We start from the raw sequence: 20,604 nt of genomic DNA on the forward strand, positions 1-20,604 counted from the left end.
CCCGTTCAGCTGCAGATCGTCCGTCGACCGGCTCGGTTTCGGCCTAGACTGACGCGCGGACTTCACCACTAAATATCAAAAATTACAAATATGATATAAAATGCAACGTTAAATCATCAATATACTGGTTACTGTATTAAAAAGTAGGCGTAACTATCTTTCTTTAACTAATCTTACAAAATATTGTGCTACCACTTTATTAGAACTTTTCCAGAAAGCGGAGCAGTTAGCATCCCTGCCTTCATATCGATGAAAAAATCCCGACTTTCCTCGCAGGAAAATCTAGTCGCACCCAGCTGCACGATGAAAAATCCCGACTCTTTTCGCAGGAAAATCTGGTCGCACCCAGCTGCACTCGAGAAAACGACAGCTGAATTTTTTTCAGGGCATGCTGAATTGGTGGAAAACGTAGTCACCACAGATCGGTCAAAAGTCGATTAATCGACGACCGGTCGGTAAGCGCTGGGGAGCAAACGTCGAATAATCGACGGCCGGTCGGTATACGATGAGAACAAAACGTCGATTAATCGACGACCGGTCGGTAAGCGCTGAGAACAAAACGTCGATTAATCGACGGCCGGTCGGTAAAGTGTTAAGTATCTTTTTTTCAATAGTACAATTTATCCGCAAATCACGCTTTTCTTTCAGCCAGTTTATATCCATTTCTTACTGAAACGGAAAAAAGCTAGATTTTCCTTAACCATAATAATGAAGAGAGGAAAAGTGTGGAAATCACGTAACCTTGGGCTGTCTAATCTAATTACATAGAGTATAGACAAGTAATTTGGTAAAAGGCTATAGTTTTTTTTTAATATCAATCTTTTATATAATTCATTTAGAGCCCATTTATGTTATACTTTTTTTGAAAAAATTTGTTGGAACTAAATTATTGCTTTAACTTTCCTAGTCATTGCTGTAAAATGTATTTATGACTGTTATTTTATACATTGGGGTAAACTAATTTGTTATACTGAATTTGATTAACGGTTTACTACAATGATTTGAAGAACAAGTGTCTTTAATGTGCAATGGCAACGTTTATATGAATAAGTACCCAAAATAGATTGTTGCTTTTAGGCCATTACAGGTATTTCGTTTTTCCTAACTTTTAAAATTTCTTTAATTTCATAAATTTAATTTTTAAATCGATCTTAATTCTGTTATCATTCTGCTTAATTCTGCAAGGTTAAACTAATTTGTTATACCTAGTTTGATTAACGGTTTACTACAATGATTTGAAAAACAAGTGTCTTTAATGTGCAATGGCAATGTTTACATGAATAAGTACACAAAATAGATTGCTGCTTTTAGGCCATTACAGGTATTTCGTTTTTCCTAGCTTTTAAAATTTCTTTAATTTCATAAATTTAATTTTTAAGCCATTCTTAATTCTGTTATTATTAAATTAAATCAATTATTTAATATTTATCACTTTTTATAAAAAAAAAGGAATATAAACGGAATATAAATACTTTTATTCTTCTCTAAACAATCAATGTAACGGCTTACTTTTTAATTCAATGCAAGTGTATAACTCATAAATTCACTGTCGCAACTAAATTGAAAATCAAAATCTATTTTTTACTTAATTTTTCTATAAGCTGTTTTTTTCTGTAACTGCAAAAATATTCTAACGATCTTCTTGGTGTTTTACGCATAGCCAAATTATTTAAAATTTGACATTAATAATGCGGGATTGACTTTAATTTTGGCTTTATTATATATCGATAACTCACCAACTGTGGATTTCGTCCTATGCTTTTAAGTGTCCATTAGCAACTATACATTCACTAAAAAATTGAACTTCGCGTTAAAACTGGATGGTTTCTGGATGTTCGATGGCATCTCCGTCCGACCATTAATTAGTGTTACAAAAATACGCGTAATGGTTGTCTAAGAAACTCATTTCGTATCTCCAAAAAGAGATGCTGTTTAATATTTTACGTTGATTTAAAATGTTTTCAAGCATGGCCATGTTAGTTTTCCTCAACTATAAAAAGGCTTTCCAATAAAGTCAAAAAATATTTGTTTGAAATATCTCTGTAGTATCCCTACTTCATGAACTGACAATCTTTAAAATAAATGTGCCACTATACCAAATTTTTCAACCACAGCAGCAATCACTAGGAAAACAAATTTCTTTAAGATACAGGGAACATTTGTGCACTTTTTTTAAATGCAATGGTTATAAAATGAAGTTAAATAAAGGAGTTTCAGCAATGATTATGAAGTTTCCAAAAGCGATATTTTTATATCTGTGATTGGAAATTTCATTTCTAAATATATTTCTTATAATTTAGGTTTCTAAGGGATATATTGAATGTTAAAATGTTTGTTGATAGCCTTTTTGACAGTACATGTAAATACTCGGCAACTAATTAAGTATTTTTCTATGAATCCCTATAGTGATTAGATTAATAAACTATTTAGGTTTTAAAGAATCTGCAGGCAGTTTGATTTTTAAAGACAGAATAGCTGAAACAGATGCACCGATAGTGAGTATTATAAAAGATGCTGGTGGGATTTTTCTAGCTTTAACCAACGCTCCGGAATTTTGTTCCTCGATGGAAACAGATAACAAACTTTATGGGAGAACATGCAACCCTTACGATGTAACCAGGACGTGCGGAGGCAGCTCAGGTAACTCTTTCTTCCTGTTAGGCAACATTTTTTTAGAATTAACTTAAGCAATCCATTGGTCTTAAAATAAATTGCCTATTCGATATAATCACCTGAAAATCTATATAAAAAAGTTCCGTTTGATATTAGGATTTAATGTTAGATATGGTGAAATATTTTGCATCCTAGGAAATACAATTGCACTATTATTACTAGCTCGATAATAGGTCCTTTGCTAACTTTAACAAACTTTTTGTGGTTTCCTTGGAAATACAAAATTCTCTTTCAAAAAGAAATCATCAGAGCAAATCTAACTCAGAACAAATATCTTTCCAGAAAGTAAATCTTTATATCTATTTCTTCAATCATCAAATTGGCCATAAGAGTTCTGCAGTAGAACTATATTTTATCGCCTAAACTATTTGAGGCATCGAATGCATTGCTACAATTTTAAACTTTGAAAGAGTGCTCCCTTTTGCCAGCCACATTGTGAAATAATAATAATGATAAGAAACAATAGCAGAAGTTAATAAAGGATTGTAAGTTTATCTATGAAAATTGTTATAGTGGCAGTTGACTTATCATCAAAGCAGCGGAATTTCACCTGGTCCAGCAATTACTTAAATGCCGCAAATTTTCCTCCACCCACACTATTATTCTTTATATTGTGTATTTGAGTTATCGAATCACTCATTATCACTCGGCTAAATAAACTTCTTGCGCAATTCTTTCAACACTGCTTATTTCAATGGCTTATTGCTTGAAACTGGCGCTGTTCTAAGCACTTATAATCTCAATCACATTCATGGAAAACAAAGAACTTTTTCCGTATCCTCTATATTTATTTTTATATAGATTAACACCGAACCCCTAATTAAAATAATTTTTCAATGAAAGTAGACTGTTTAACTACGTTACCTTCCAAAAAATGCAATTTTTTTTTGTTAATCTTTTTTAATTATGTAAATAAGCCTATAAATAACGTTTTTTCCCCTTTCTTAGCGATTTTAGCAAGTTAGAAAAATTGACCGCATAGTTTTTGTTCTCCAGATTGCGGCACACTTCCCAAAAACATTAGTTAGTACTGCTTAGGTCATGGTTGACTTTATTCTTCCTTTTACCTCTAAAACATTAAATTTTCTTTGAATATAGGAGGAGAAGCAGCATTAATAAGCTCTGCTGGGTCTGTCATTGGATTGGGAAGTGATCTTCTCGGCAGTCTCAGGATTCCATCTCATTTTTGTGGTTTGTTTGCACACAAATCAAGTAGATGTAAGTAAAATTTAATGCGTGTTATGAGTGGTAGTCGTATGCACCCTTATATATATATATATATATATATATTTGAACTAAATTCATTAATAGGACTTACACATGTGTCTAAACAAATAAGTGTTAAGTGTAATACACTTATATATACATATATATAAGTGTATATATATATATATATATATATATTTATATATATATATATATATATATATATATATATATATATATATATATATATATATATATATATATATATATATATATATATATATATATATATATATATATATATATATATATATATATATATATGCATGCAATCAGAAACTCTGACCACTGTGGATTCTCCGTAGTTTCTTACCAGTTTTCGCTCTTTTAAGTGTTGTTATACATGATCTTTCAGTCCTGTTTAGATGTAAAATAACATCGTTCTCAAGATATGGAAGAAATAAATTAATAATAATAAAGGTTTCTTCAGACTATTGAAAAATGCTTAAATTTAGCTTTCAATGAAATTTTCAGGCCTGCCAAGTACTATGCTTTTCGTAAAATTTTTCACAGAGTGGTAGATATTTAAAAATCAAAGTTTTCAGAATTTTTTGTAATTCTGAAATTTGCCAACACTTTAAAAGCCTCACCTCGAAAGAGTTTGTCTTGAAATTTGAGCTGGGCACCTGAGCCACGCTGCGGCTCCTATCCCATCCATCATGTTTCTTTTTATATTTGTGGTAGAACTTTAAGGTTAGCGGTAGGACTGGGCTATAAATCGATATATCGCGACATATCGATTTAACGCCTATATCGGCAAACCGATACAGCAACTTTCATTCCAAGCGATGCATCAGAAATCTGATTTAAGCCGTCGAGTGAAGAAGACGATATAACGATATAGCGATACACGCAAGGACTTTCTCTTACGTTCCGATGCCAACTCGCGCTGTGGAAGACGATATTGTTTCGTTATGTTGAGACGGCCTTGACTGATGAGCGGTAGAATCAGAACCACTTTTGAGACCTTATATCGTTATATCACATGTTCGTTTTCGCACCTTCGCGATTTGAAATCGTTTCTTGTAGATTATTTTCAATGGGATTAACTTCGTGATCGCCGTCGTAACCTTGTTCTGAACGCAATCTATTATTGAAAAGAATTTATAAAGAAAAGTTTCTTTATTAATTAGGTAAGTTTTTTATTTATTTTCTGACAAAACTTTTTGATATTTTTAAATGTGAAAATTATCGGAAATCTAATTTAAGGCACCCATAAGGAATTAAATTACAAAGTAAATAAATTTGTTAGGTTATTTTTTTACTTTCTTTTAATTTATTAAAAACCTTTCGGATAAAACTTCTAATAATTTAATGGGCTTCTATTACTGATTTTAAATTTATAAATCTTGAGTTGTTTTTATTTTTAGAAATAAAGTTAAAACAAAACTTATTTTTTGGACATAAGTCAATAAACTTTATTTGTTCAAAAGAATTTGAAAAGTTTGCGAATTTTATTCATTTCTTTTTTCTTTTTTTTTATCAATTACTACTTCGTTTTATTAGAGAGTAAAATCATTATTTTTTTTTAATTTTCGTTTTATATTATTAGTTAATTAGCTAAATATATTACCGAATATCACAATTCTTTTGTTTTTATTTTTAAGAATTTAATTAAGAAACTTTGCCTTACTTTGTTTTTCGTTCGTTCATTATTTAATTTAATTTAATTATTTATATGAAATAATAATAAAAATAGTGTTTAAGAAGCATTTTTTTTCTAATATTTAGCTCTTTGTTTTAAGCATACAAATAATTTTTTAACGAACTTATTTTTTAAATTTTGTTCCTATGCTGTTAGGTAATTGATAAATTTCACTTTTATTTATTTTTTTATTTTTAAACTAAGAAATCTTTTGTTATTTGCGTGATCATTTTTAGAAAATATAACAAAACTTGTGTTTACTTCTTCATTAAGAATTTGAACATTACGATCGAACTTAATAATTCTGTAATTATTTACGCATAATAGTACAAGCAAATATTGATTTGTTAAAAAAAGTTTCTTTTTTAAAAAAAAAAATATTTTTAACACTTTGTTTTAAGTGTATATGAATTTCTTAACAAACTTTTTTTTTAATTTTTTAAATTTTCTTTCAATAATTTCAGCTAGATATCTTTATAAAATTCCCTTTTTATTTTTAAACTGAGAAATCTTTCAGAGAACGAAAATTTTAAGAAATTATTACAATTCTTATGTTTACTTTTTAGTTTAAAATTCGAACATTTTTAATTTTAAACTTCGGCTTTTAGTCAATCTAACTTTTATTTTAATTAAAATATATTTTGAAATTTTAAAATCAGCTTTTGTTTAATAACAATATTTTTTTTCATTAAGGGTATTTTAGGGGGAACTTAAATTAAGACTGCTTATACCTTATAAACGATAAAGAAGTGCAAATATTTCATTCTGTATCTACACACATTTTTTCAATAAATATTTTAAGTAAGATTTCTACATCTTAGTCAATTTATTTAATATCTTTCTTTAGCAAAACATATATATTTTCAAATTTATAAATTGATTTAAATCAATATGCGTATGAAGTCTTGGTAGAAATCTGACTTTCTGTGCCTTAAAGTAAATGAAATTCAAAAATACTATATCGCGATACATCGCTATATCGCGATGCAAAACTGACGATATATCACGATATATAATTTCTAATATCGCCCAGTCCTAGTTAGCGGTCTATTTGGTGGCTGTTAACGGAATTCAAGCACCTTGCTTGATTAAATAATAATAATGAAAATTATAAGAAGCAGCTTGCTTTAAACTATGTCCCAACTATGTAAACTATGAACACAACAAATCAATACCTCTGGGGGTACTGATCCAGGAGTTTCCTTGTCTTCTGGATTGGTTCAAAATTACAAGGCTACGGAGTTGAACGTAAGTATTCGTAAACCCATGAAATTGGGTCGGCTGTTCAACGACGGTTATAAAATAAAATAAAAACTATGTGTAGGAGCCGTGATGGCTCAGGGGATAGAGCGCTTCCTTTCCAATGCGGCGAACCGGGATCGAATCCCAGTCAATATGAATTCTACATCCGACTTGCAGCGACCACAGTGCTGACGTAAAATATCCTCAGTGGTAGACGGATCATGGGTTAGAGTCCCCTTGTCGTCAGGCTAAGCATAGGAGGTTCTCGTGGTCTTCCTCACCATGTGACGCAAATGCGGGTTAGCTCCATCAAAAATCCTTCACGAAGGCAAATTTCTCCCAATACTCGATCCAAGAGTTTCCTTGTCTTCTGGATCGGGTTTAAAATTACAAGGCTACGGAGTTGAGCATTAGTAGTCGTAAACCCATAAAATTAGGTCGGCTGTTCAACGAACTAACTGTATAAAAACTATGTGTAGATTGACGGTCAATGTGGGGAAATGCTTGATCGAGTTGTCAGTATTGTTGTTGAATCTGATGCTATGGATGGATCTGTGATTAGTTATTTATTTTGATGATTGTGATATGAGGCGTCGGATGTAAAGGGAGCAGCTATGGGTCTTAATTTTATATCTTTTTTCGTAATTTTCAAAATTGAATAACTGGTTGAAGCTTACTGCATTGCATTTTATGGCCTTGTCATAGAAATCTGCATTTAGTTTGTAAATATATTGTAACAAGGTCGGGATCTTGAGGTTTTTGTGGATATTTGTATTTCTAATGAAACATCTGGCACGGGTGATTTTTCTGACTATCTTGTTCTGGTATTTGTTGAATTTTTTCATGAGATGTTCCAGTAGGGTTGTCCAGGCAGGTAATAAGGCATATGTAAGATTTGGTCTGATCATTGATGTATATAGTAGTTTTCTTAGTTTTAATGAGACATTCTGGTATAGATGAGTGATTGTATTATTGTTATTGCTGCATTTGCGTTGTCTCTAATATTTATGATATGGTCATTCCAGGTGAGCTTACTTTTTTAACTATCGGTGTTTGGATATTGAACAGCTTTGGTTTGCACCACGAAAGAGCAGGACGTGGCGCTACATATGAACTTTAAAATTATTTATGTGTGGTAGTAGGGGAAATTAGTTTAAATGAACAAAAAATAATGCATTTTAATTTAGCTGCCACTAGTATAAATTTTTACAGAAATCGGATAAAGTTGGCAGCCCTGTATATTTTTTGCGCCTATTTATCTTTCCTTCATCACTTTGCAGTCGACGGCTCCTCTTTACACCATAAATTATCAACCATTCTGGATGTTTACATTTCTCTACTTTAATTTTTAGCAACCACTTTATTTGATGGTTTCCAGGAGTTATGTGTTAATTGTAGAGCCGTGGTGGCAAGGATGATTGAGAGCATGCTTCCCGTCTGATCGTTCGCTCGTTGTAGTTGAACTGTGCTTCTGAGGCCTTACGGCCCTTTGAGAGAGGTAGATGTAACTTCATTGCTGAAGTACAATATACTTAGTGGTAGAAGGATAATGAGTTAGAGTATTAACCGGGGAAGGTTTTCGTCATTTTCTTCACCATGTAACACAAATGCGCGTTAGTTCCATCAAAAAGTCCTCCATAATGGCAATTTGCTCTCAATACTTGATCCAGGAGTTTTCTTGTCTTCTGGAATGGGTTCAAAGTTACAAGGCAACGGAATTGAACCCTAGTAATCGTAAACTTAGATTAGGTCAGCAGTTCAACGACGGTTATAAGACAGAGATGCCAATTGCTCCGGACACGCCAAAATAATTAAAGAAGCGGTAAATAACTACAAAGCAAATTTTGCAAATATTTGACTATTTTTGGTTGCTTTTTAAAAGGTATAGCTTGACATATGTATTATAAAGTGGTGAATTGTATAAGCTTACGAATTATTTGGAAATAGTGGTGGATAAAAATCTACTAAATTGAATTTAATAAACCAAGAATCACAATTGATAAACTACCACTTTAAAGTATTTATTTGCTGACCGGAGCAAGTTGGCATCTCTGACAAAGTAATTAGCAATTTAGTGAAAAGAGGGTACAAAAACTGTCACCTGGCCTTTGTCTTGTAAACTGTCTCCTGATTGTTAACTGCGAAAAGAAGCGCGAGTACAAAAGATTAAATTAAAAATTTATTTGTAGCTGAAGAGATTTATCTCACTTTAAAAGATAGTGGGAATCCTGAATAAGGTCTTAATATTCTGAATTATAAAAATAGAAGACTGGTACTTAAAATGGAAAACTGCAGTAAACGCTGGAAAATCACAAATATTAATTATACAAAAAAGAAGAATTAAAATACTTCCACAACTTTAACCAAAAATGTTCAATATACCAATACCAATAGTTAAAAAAGCAAATTATCTTGGCCTTATAATCAATAGCAAACTCACCTGGAATGATCATATCAAAAGCACAATAGATAAAGCAAATGCAGCAATAATAGCCATACAACCATTAATATATAATCAGAATATACCACTTAAACTGAAGAAGCTACAATATACAGCAATGAGCCGCCCAGTACTCACCTATGCCTCACCTGCCAGGACAACGATACCTCAACATCTACCGAAGAAATTAAACCAGTGCCAAAACAAGATCCTTAAAAAAATAACCAGTACAAGATGGTTCATCCGGAATGCCAATATACATACAGACCTCAAAGTACCAACTCTATCACAGCATATATACAAGCTAAACGCAGATCTTTTCGATAAAGCCATAGAATGTAAAACAGCAAATTTTAATGAAATCTTTAAATTTGAAAATTATATCAAAGATAAAAACTACAGACCAATAGCTGCACATTTCACCTCCGATGTCTCATATCATAACTATCAAAACAAATAATTTCATCAACCTTTCAGAAAATAACGTTTCCTCATGCTGATACGATACTGAACAACTCCAAAATCAAACAAACACAATTATAGAGCAAGCTGCTCCTTTTAATTTTTGATTCCTTTTTAGTTATTCAAGCAAAGTGCTTGAAACATTCATAAAAGCAACTCCACTTCCTGTTTACCTCAATGCTCAACCAAAACACTGTTAAAATTCCAGATGAATGGGATAGGTGTCGCTTTGCGGCCCAGGTGCCCAATAAAATCAAAACACTAGGACTAGAATTATAACTTATACATCACTATTGGTTTTTACTCTGGTAAAAAAAACAACCCTATTTATTATAACTGAAAAACTTCTTCGTTGGCATGTATGTTTTAATCTTCTTGAGAAAAAGCTATAATAAAATGGTTTTTTTTACCAGTTTTTGCTCTTTTCCATCTTTGTATGAATAAATTTTTTCCTACAGACAGCTTGCCCTTTCAATCAAGTATGGCAGTTAAGCTCAAATGATTGCTCTATTTATCTATGATCCGCCTTATACTTACATATGCTTTATTAGTCTAAACGAATGTAATCCAAACTCAGCTAAACAAATTAATAATCTGCCAAAATAACAAAAGCTAGATGGTTCACAAGGAATGATACTTTACACCATGACGTCAAAATAAATGCAATTAATTAAGTATAAAATTTTAGGAAAAAGTCACATCTTACTCAGCAGCCAACTTAAACGAAATCTTCCTATTTGTAAATCTAATCAAAGATAAAAACATTTCGCCAATTATAGCATACTATTAAGATGATTTATCATATTCTAAGCATCAATAATTTGTACATGATCACACTTCATCATACAAGTTGTATTTTCGCCAAACTTGAACTTTTTTTCAAGTAAAACTTAATTTTATATCATTTACTATGCTATGGTTTTATAACCACATTGCACATAACTGCGTAGTCATAATTTTCTACATAGTCATTTACATGCCCACCACCACATCGATCAAGACCAAGATGAATGGTTAAAGGGCCATTAGTTTCCTTAGACACCCTCATATACCTATTCAGCTCAATTCAGTTGGGTCGGATGATATTCTCATTCAACATGAATGATATTCTCGAATTGGAATCACGTGGTCTTAGATTAAAAAGAAGATAAGCCACATTACAGGATTCAAAAGAAAGTTTTTGAAGTGATAACAGAGAAGATTTCCATTTAGGGAATAAAATGTTTCTGTGTTTTATGCAACTATCTAATTGAAATTCTTGGAACTTGGAACTGTTTGAAAACAATATTAATAACAATTAAATGCAAAAAAAAACTTTTGGATAAAAAGAAATGTGGCTCATCACTATATTGCCCCCAAACACTTCATATACTTTATAATCTGAAATTTTTATTCGATTAGATTTGATTCCAACGGAAGGAATGTCCATGGATTTACCCCCAATTTTGAAGAAGATACACACTGCTGGTCCTATGAGTAGATTTTCTGAAGATCTTATTACTATGATGAAGATCATACTGAAAAGCGAAAAAACGATGAATTTTCAAAAAGAGGTAATTATTTTTTAAAAATCAAATGAGTACAGAAGGATGCCCTCTTAAAGCATTCTTAAAAATATACATAAGCACAGACAATTGGATACAAAAATGTAACTTCGGTAAAAAGAAATATGGTAATTCCTATTTTGTCCTAAGCATTCCATATACTTTATAATCTAAACTTTATATTGCATTAGATTTGATTCTGAGTAAAGGAATCTCTATGGCATTTTTCCCAATTATGAAGGCGCTTCATATACCTGACCCTATGCAAAGACTTTTTGAAGATCTTATTACTATGAAGATTATACTGAAAAGCAAATAAACAATGAATTTTCCAAAAGAGATAATGTGTTTTTTAAATACAAATGTGTACATGGAATATAAGCATTTTTTTGCATTTGTTTTTGCAATTAGATAAAAAAAGAAGCTTGTAATCTAAAGTGTTTGCCCGTCTTACAGGTTATAAAGTTTTCCACAGCTTTAATAATATATTTTCCAAGATTTTTAAGTTGTATAAAAATAACTATTTTGAAATATTTTATTGATATTATTTACTGAATTTCAATTTTAGTAATTGTTTTGATAATACTTGAAGAAATATGGTCTGCACTAAAAGTGTTTCCGAATTCGCACAAGCTTAACCCTTCAACGCAGAAATTTCAATAAACATATTTGTCACAATCCTTTAATTATTTTGTATTCTTCTTCTTCAGCACGACAGCCCCTTACAGCCCTTGGCTGCCTCAACCACACGTAGCCTCCAACGCATCCTGTCCATGGCGACTTTTTTCCAGTTGTTTATCTCTAATATTTTTAGATCTTTATCAGTGTCATCCAGCCACCTACCTGGAGGTCTTCCTCTAGCCCGAGATCCCGAAGGATTTTTAAAGGTGGCGATTTGGACTGTATTATTTTCTGAACCTCTCCAGATATGGCCAAGCCATCTTAATCTATTGCTTCGGATGACCTGCACTATCTGTGGCTGTCCATAAAGTCTTATTAATTTAGGAAATGTATTAATTTAGGAAAAAATTAGTGAAAAATATTATGTTTATTACATTTTAATAATTTATGGTTATGAATTACAGCAGGGGTGTCAAACTCGCGGCCCGAGATGAACATTTTTGTGGCCCAGTCAATATATCCGAAGCAAAGTAAAAATAAAATAGAAATGTGAATTAGAGACGAAACCAGCATATAAAATTATAATATACTTTATTTATAAACTATACGGATCGTTTTAAATTGTCCGCTCGAAAATGTAAAATTCGAATTGGCTGAAATGGAGTCCGTTTCACACTAAGCTGTCAATTAGATAGTACATAATCAGGTTTATCCTATAATAGCGAGGTAAGTTGGTTATCTTGCTCCAAGGTTCTCAATCAATTCTGGGATTTGAAAGAAAAAATATGTAAGTTTTTGCAAACTATAAATCAAGATACTAGCTTGTTCTCCGATCAAATATGGTTGCAAGATTTATATTTTATGGTTGATATAACCAAACACTTATCCGATTTAAATTTATTGTTACAAGGCAAGGCTCAGATCATTACGAACATGTTTAACATAATTAAAAAAGAATTCAAATGTAAACTATTTCTTTGGGAAAGGCAACTGAAAAATGAAGATTTAACGCACTTTCTAACGTGCAACAAGAACAAATCTAGTTTAGATGATACTGCATCGTATCAAAAATACACAGAAAAAAATTTCAAATCTTAAAACAGAATTTGAAACAAAGTTTAAAGATTTTAATTCTTTGAAAGACAAATTTTGTTTGTTTTCTTCGATTTTCTCAATAAATATAGACTCAGTACCCAGTTATATGCAAATGGAATTGATTGAGATTCAGTGCGACTCAAATTTGAAGGCAAAATTCATTGAAGCGGGTGTGCCTAAATTTGACGAATATTTACTAGCAAGGATTGAAAATACTCGAAAATTCGCGTGTGAAATTATTTCCAAGTTTGGAAGTACTTATCAGTGAGAGCAATTATTTTCTGTTATGAATGGAAATAAATCTCCTGTCCGAAACCGTATTAATAACGCTCACGTTGGGTCAATTTTGAAAGTAGTCTTAGCCAATAAAATTTCTCCCGAAATAGAAAAGATAATAGCAGAGAATCAGGGATCAGGAAGTAAACAATCAGGAGTATCAGGAAGAAGTATAAAGTAAAAAATAAAGAAATAGTGATAAAAATTATGTAAGGATCGTAAAATTAACGGACTGTTGTTGTTGTTGGTGTAGCTCATTTACGTTGCACTAGAGCTGCACAATGGGCTATTGGTGACGGTCTGGGAAATATCCCTGAAGATGATCCAAAGACATGCCATCGCAATTTTGATCCTCTGCAGAGGGGATGGCACCCCCGCTTCGGTAGCCCGACGACCTGGACTTGAAGTTGAGGACTGTACGGTAGAACAGTTTAACGAGGACCAATACCGCACACCCTCGGTCCCTACGCAGACTGATCCAAGTAGTCACATAAACGCACACTGACCGCAGTCAGTGATGCTTGACTTCGGTGATCTGCTGGGAACCGTTTCTTAACGATCAGTCCACTGCCGGACTAACGGACTGAGGTGTAATCTAAATTTGCAAGAAATCATAAAAATGTGTTAACTAGTTGAAGTAGGTGAAATGAATAAAAGAAGGAGAAAAAACTATCACACACATTTACGGGGATAGAATTAAAATGAAGCCGACCAGTCTGTGTAGGGGTTACGGAACTGCCCTTGCATCAGAAAGTCTCTTGGTTTGAATCCCGGGCAAGGCATGGATGTTCTTTCCTTCGCTGTACTATCTGTCCCTACTGTGGGAGCGACGTTGGCCCGCCTAATATGGTGCCCCTGAAAGAGAGGCCAACGAAATCGCCCAGTAAAGGCCTGAACTGACGGATGTTAACACTGGTGGGCATTGGGGAAAAAATTAAAATGAGGGACACAAGTGTAAAAAAGAATTATTTGTTTTCAATGCACAAAAAATAAAAAATGAAATTAATAAGCATACTTGCCAATAATGTTTTTACATAAATTCCAATCATACTTCTACTTACATTTTTGACTTAAATCATTCATTTTTATTTTGTATAGAGAATGGAATTTGATAAAACTATTATTTAAAACTAACTTAACACGTTCACGCCGGAGTGACCCACCGGTGGGTCACGCTAGATTTTTTCATCTTGGCGGCGCACTGGAGTAAAAATTGGTAACAAATAAATTTCATTTTTTAGTTTTTTTCCGGGAATAATAAAAATCCATAACTACCAATTGTTTTTAACGGATGCAATTTTTATATTGAATTGCTTCTTCGCCGTGAAAAATTTCCTTACAGTGAATTGTTATTGTTGAGAATAGATTAACTCCTCTCGAATATTACCTAATATTGAAATAGTTCTTCTACCAGTATTTTCTCTTTTCCCGTACCAGTATTTTCACTTTTCCCGGCGTGAACGTGTTAAAAGCGTCACGTTTATAGAAACTTGATACTTCTTTAAATTGTACGGCTCTACTTATTAGCAAAAATAATTTTTCGAACTATAGTTATAACATTAAAAATCACTTAGTTTTTGCAATCAATTGCAAATCAGTTACAGTCAATTGCATTTTTTTTGTAACGCAAAACACTTGTCTTGTCTGTCAAGTTTAAATGTAAAATAAAGACATTTTCCAGAAAAATAAAAATTAAGCAAATTATCGATGATTATGAGGACAATTCTAAATTATAAGGCTTCTTACATTTCTTTCATCTTCAGGCAGATTGCAGGGCTCTACTTACTCATTCATTTTAAATTAGTGATGTCATTATAAAAATATATGGCTCTAAACATTTTACGCTTTGTTTATTCATCTTTTACTTCTTTCTTGTAACTAATGAGTTATATTAAGCGAATAACACATTTATATCACCTACAGGTTGATTTCAAAAGCCTAAAAATTTATTACCAGACAAAGATAGATGGTGCCTGGATGTTTAATACAGAAACAGAAATAGATCAAGCAGTACGAAACGTAAGTAAAATTATACTTATTTCTAAAATAGTTATCATTTGCTTATTATTTTTAATTAATGTTTTCGATAACTATATTTTAAAATTGTTTGAATGGAAATACTTACTGAAACTGCAATTTAATAATAGAAAAATTACACTAAAAGCAAGTTGTACTGATTTCTATTCTGTTTTAAAATATTTAAAGCTAATTATATTAAATATTTAAAATATTATAAGCGTAAGCAATAAAATACTTTGAAGATGCGTTCTTTTTTTGTACAAAATATTTGAAACCTAAAATAAAATAAAATTTTTTATAAAAGAATTTGTAAACACTCGTGCGTTAGGAAATTTCAGAAGAATCGCCGAGAAAACTAATTCCTTTAAAAGATATTATTTATTAATGATAGATTACAGATACTTTTTTGAGAATTATAGGTATTTCTTTTGATTTAAAGAAATAAAATGAGAAAAAATGAAGATATAAAGAAATGTAAAGAAAATTTGTGATCAATCAATCCTTCTTCTATAATTCTATTGAATTTTTCTAATTGATAACCCGATAATGACTGATAAATTTTATCAAAATGGAACTTTAAAATTTGAATTGTTGTTATTCCCGTGTTATCATTTCATTACATCCACTTTCCAAACACAGAAATCCTTGAATTCAAAGTTACCTACTATTTTACTTGTTTCAGTGTCAGCAAGTGCTTTTATCAGCATAAACTTAATAGCTTTATCAGACTGAAGGAGATAGCTGCGGCGGTTGATTATTATCTGGATAAGGAGTGCGATGATAATTTAACTTTTTTCACGTTGGATTTAAACTTTGATAATATCGCTAGTGTGTTTTTACTTTTAACCTTTTTTAATTTTAGAAACAAATAGCAAGCCATGCATTTTGTTATGTAAAGTTAGATTTACAATTTATAATACACTGGTGTGCAAAACTTAAGCAACAAGTGCATTTTTTGTCATAACTCTACAAGAAATCATCCGATTGACATGAAATTTGAATATGATGTACGTTAATTTGTACTTAAACGATGGTAAAAGAATAATGGCGTAGAAATGAATATAAAGCTTAAAGTAGGGTATGGAACAAAAAAAAGGCTTTATTTGACATATAGTGGTGTTACACATGATTGCCTGAAGAACAACTGACAGATGTTCCCTAGTATGAGATATGCTCTCCCCTTACTGTAATTGTTGCTTGGCATCGTCTCTCCATGCTGAGCACCAGATTATCCAGGAGCTCTTGGGGTAAACGTCTCTATTCCTCCTTTAACGCATCTTTCAGCTGATGGGTGTTACCAGGAGGATACTGTCGTGTCGCAAGACGTCTCCCTAATGCATCCCACACATGCTCTATGGGATTTAGATCTGGAGAGTAAGCTGGCCAATCCATTCGTGTGATATCTTCACTTTCCAGTAGCTCTTGAACATTAGCAGTACGGTGTGGCCGGGCATTGTCATCCATAAAAATGAAGTCTGGTCCAATGGCCCATCGGAACAGACGCACATGGGGTAGGATTACCTCATTGCAGTAGCGGTCTCCAGTTACAGAACCTCGATCGAAGATCTGAAGCTCAGTCCGTCCGTTCAACATAATGCCACCCCAGACGACAACTCCAGGACCACCTTAAGGATCTCTTTCCGCAATGTTATTGGGATGAAATCGAGCTCCAATCTCTCTCCAGATCAACTGAGGTTGAGAATCGCGTGTAGCACTAAAACGACTCTCATCTGTGAGGAGGACGCGACTCCATTGATGAGGTGTCCAGGTTTCGTGTTCTCTGCACCACTCTAAACGGTGCCGCCGATGGTTAACTTTTAAAGGTATGCAGCGTTCAGGACGTCTAGCAAATAAGCCACCTTAGTGGATGCGTCTGGCCACTGTAAATCTTGATACCTGTCGTCCTGTGGCTGTGCACAGTTGCTGAGATATGGCGCTCGCTGACTGAAAACGGTTTCTTTTCGCCTGGAGGATAATGTAACGGTCATCTCTTGGTGTTGTTTTCCTTCGACGGTCACCACCAACCTTCCGAACAGCTGTACCAGTAGTTTTAAAGGCATTCCAAGCACGAGAAACAACACGTTTGCTGATCCCGAACTCTTCGGTGACACTGGTCACACTACGCCCCTCCTCAAGCTTCCCAATCATTCTTCCTCGAGTAAAGTCGTCTAAATGATTTCTTGAAGACATGTTTCACAAAACAAGTCACTTTCAGCGAATGTCTTTAATTACGGTGCTCTTCATCCTTTTATTACAGCTTTGACCTGCTCGCGCCGACCCACAAGGTTTACATACACTTACATCACCTACGACGTTTTATTTCTAAAATTTGCATGCAAATAATCTTTCTACTGAATTACGTGCATATTATACTGCAATTTCATGGCTATCTTATACTTTGTTGGGGAGCTGTGGCCGAAAAACCACTTGTTGCTTAAGTTTTGCACACCAGTGTATTATTGAACAGTTTCAACAATAATCAGTCTTTTATTGCTATTATTAAAATTTCATAAATTTTCTTAATCTGTTATGAAACATGATTTTCTAGATAGAAGACATTAATTTAACTCGTATTTAGACACTCTTCGTCCGTTTATTGCAAATAGAAATTACTCTTATTGTTGTTGCATTGTTTAGCATTCTGTTATCAAATACTTAATATGATTATGAGTTCTTCAAAAATAGATTAAGTCGAATTTTTAATTTAATTATATTGCACACTAAGTTATGTTTTGAATTATGTTAGGCATACTATGATATGTTTTTACAGTATCTTATTTATGTTTTTCTTGTAGTATTAATTTTATACCTTGTATTAGTTTCTTTACGCATAGTTAACATTTCCATCACTTTTGATATATCTTAGTCATAGTCGACAGTTTATTTTTTTAATGTATCTTCATTCAATATTTAACTTAAAACTTTTTTCTTACAAGATTGAAAATTCTCTTACAGGCGGCATTGCATTGCAACACAAAATATGGCACGAAAGTGAAAGAAATCAAAGTTCCACTTATAAACAAAACAAATGCAATAGTGTTAAATTCTTACTATGGCCGTGTTGCTTTCAACTTATTAGCAATTGCAACAAACGGAAAAATTAAAAATTTAAATGGAATCCAAGAGCTGATTAAAATGCTATATGGAAAATGTCAGTTTACATTTTATTCCCTTATACCTGCTTGTTTCGCAAAATGGCTTTTAAAAGACAACATAAATCTTGTATCTCAATGTGATAATTGGAACAAGGAATTGGAGAATGAATTTGAAAGATTGTTGGACGATAATTCTCTGTTTTTGTGTCCAACGCTTCCGCATACAGCTCCGTACCATAATGAATCACTTGTTAGCTATGGAAGTGCTTGTTTTGTAAGTATATTCAATATATTAGGGCTGCCAGTAACTCAGTGTCCAATGGGATTCGACAAGCATGGTTTGCCTCTGGGAATACAGGTTGTTGGTAAGAAAGGAAATGATATGCTAACAATGTTAGCTGCTGCTGAGCTTGAAAAAGCATTTGGAGGATGGAGACCACAGATGGATACTACTTTAGGAAATAAAAAAGACTTATAAAATATTTTTTTAAAATTATTTATTGTAATATTGAAAGATAAATTTTGAAAAAAAATTATAAGTCTGATGATCATAAGGGTTTTTGATTGAATGAACCTAATATTAACAAATGTTAATAAAATTGGGTGGTGTTTTAAACCCTATCATGTCTAGTTTAATCTTTGTTAATCAAAAATCATTTTACGATTTCAATAGTTCAAAGAAGAAAAATACATCAGTATTGTGCTAGAAGTTGATTCAGAGATGGGCTGGGATACATGAGTCCCACCAGATTTTTTAGATGGGTCAAATATGTCCCAATGGTATTTCCGTGTGTGGGACATATATGACCTGGCGGGGCTGAAAAGATTATAATGTTAATTTGAGGAAACATCAAAATACAACAATAATTATTAAAATCGTAAAAAAGTAAATAAACAATCGACTTTTTAGCCCCAAATGAACTTATTACACTTTTCAAAATAACGACTCAGTTATTTAATCGAATTTTTTTTTTACTCGGTATTTCATTTATTGAGCTGCGTGGCGCTCTTCCACTGTCAGCTGAATTGTAAAATGTAATTTTTACAATGTTTATTTTTGAAGGAATTTTTATTTTACATAGTTGATTTACATTTTCATGTTTTTTGACAATAATATTAGATAAAAGACGCTTGACAAAATCATCAATGTTGGCAACTGTACATAGATTATATAACAAAGATACTGATCATTAATCCTATTGTATACAATGTTATTTTACATTCGTGATAGGTTTGAAATAAATATTTCTTTAAAACAATTAAACATATTCTGTTGAGGAGGGTTCAAGTCTTCTGTATTAAATAGATGAATGTGAATAAATGTTTTTGCTCCAAAATCATATTTTCATATCATATTTTTTCCCCTCTTCTAAATACTTAATGTAAAATGAGGTATTTTAAAAGAGACAAATAATATTTAGATTACATAACATTCTGGGGAATGATTTTTTTTCTGTTGCAGGATATCTTTGAACGGATATTAAATGTCTACGCGTCATCGATTTCAAATCTGCAATCATTTTCTCTCTAAAAGCTGCAGTTTTTATGCAATTTAAAAAAAATTACCAGGATTTTTTGAATTTCACTCGAGTGAATAGAAAGTGATCCCACTTCTCCGCTACGTAGGAGTGTAGTAGGAAAGGGCATTTATGCATTTTAGTTTATGATGCAATACGCTCTAGTCCTTTGTTTCATGTCTTAAATGTTATTTTCAAAAAAGGTGACACGTTTATAAGTATGTATATAAACTTATGCGTTTTTATGAACTTGTGCATTCAGAAAAAAAATTAAATAAAAATATCATATCAAACAAAGCTTATTAACAAATATTATTCCATATTTGAAATCTCCACTCCCGAGCAGGGGTGAAAGCGAGACGGAAAAGAGGAAAGGCTGGTAGTAAAATCATTTCAGTTATAGCTAGTTTTGGGGAGGAGTTTACTTATTATTTTTTTAAATTTTTCAACAATATCTACTTTATCTTGGAAAAGAAGCAGTTTTATATTTATGCCAGAATTATAAAAGAAATCTTGATAGTTACAGATGTTTCATTTTTTTCGAAAAAAATGCTGGAATGAAATGTTTTACGTACCAGGTTTTTCTCTTTTCCGTCTTGCTATATAAGGGCTTTCACCCATGCTCCCGAGTTAGGTGAGATCAAATACTTGTATAAATGCGACAAAGAATTTGTCCCCCACTTTAATCTGACTCTAAGATTTCTGCATC

General features: G+C 32.3%; 1 protein-coding gene across 4 annotated transcripts in view; it reads left to right on the forward strand.

Annotated features, from left to right (window-relative positions):
• Positions 1–18,999, forward strand: part of LOC107450963 (fatty-acid amide hydrolase 2-B) — a 55,789-nt gene extending 36,790 nt beyond the window's left edge. For all 4 annotated transcript variants that reach the window (XM_087164056.1, XM_087164055.1, XM_087164053.1 and 1 more), the window contains 5 exons: positions 2,431–2,640; positions 3,772–3,891; positions 11,130–11,281; positions 15,188–15,283; positions 18,239–18,999. In XM_087164056.1, coding sequence (XP_087020182.1) covers positions 2,431–2,640; positions 3,772–3,891; positions 11,130–11,281; positions 15,188–15,283; positions 18,239–18,856 — 1,196 coding nt within the window. In that variant the 3' untranslated portion in view covers positions 18,857–18,999. The remainder of the gene's footprint in view (positions 1–2,430; positions 2,641–3,771; positions 3,892–11,129; positions 11,282–15,187; positions 15,284–18,238) is intronic.
• The last annotated feature ends 1,605 nt before the right edge of the window (positions 19,000–20,604 follow it).

Source organism: Parasteatoda tepidariorum, chromosome 5, assembly GCF_982258835.1.
Source record: "Parasteatoda tepidariorum strain Cologne lab strain chromosome 5, Ptep-v5.0, whole genome shotgun sequence".
Taxonomy (NCBI): domain Eukaryota; kingdom Metazoa; phylum Arthropoda; class Arachnida; order Araneae; family Theridiidae; genus Parasteatoda; species Parasteatoda tepidariorum.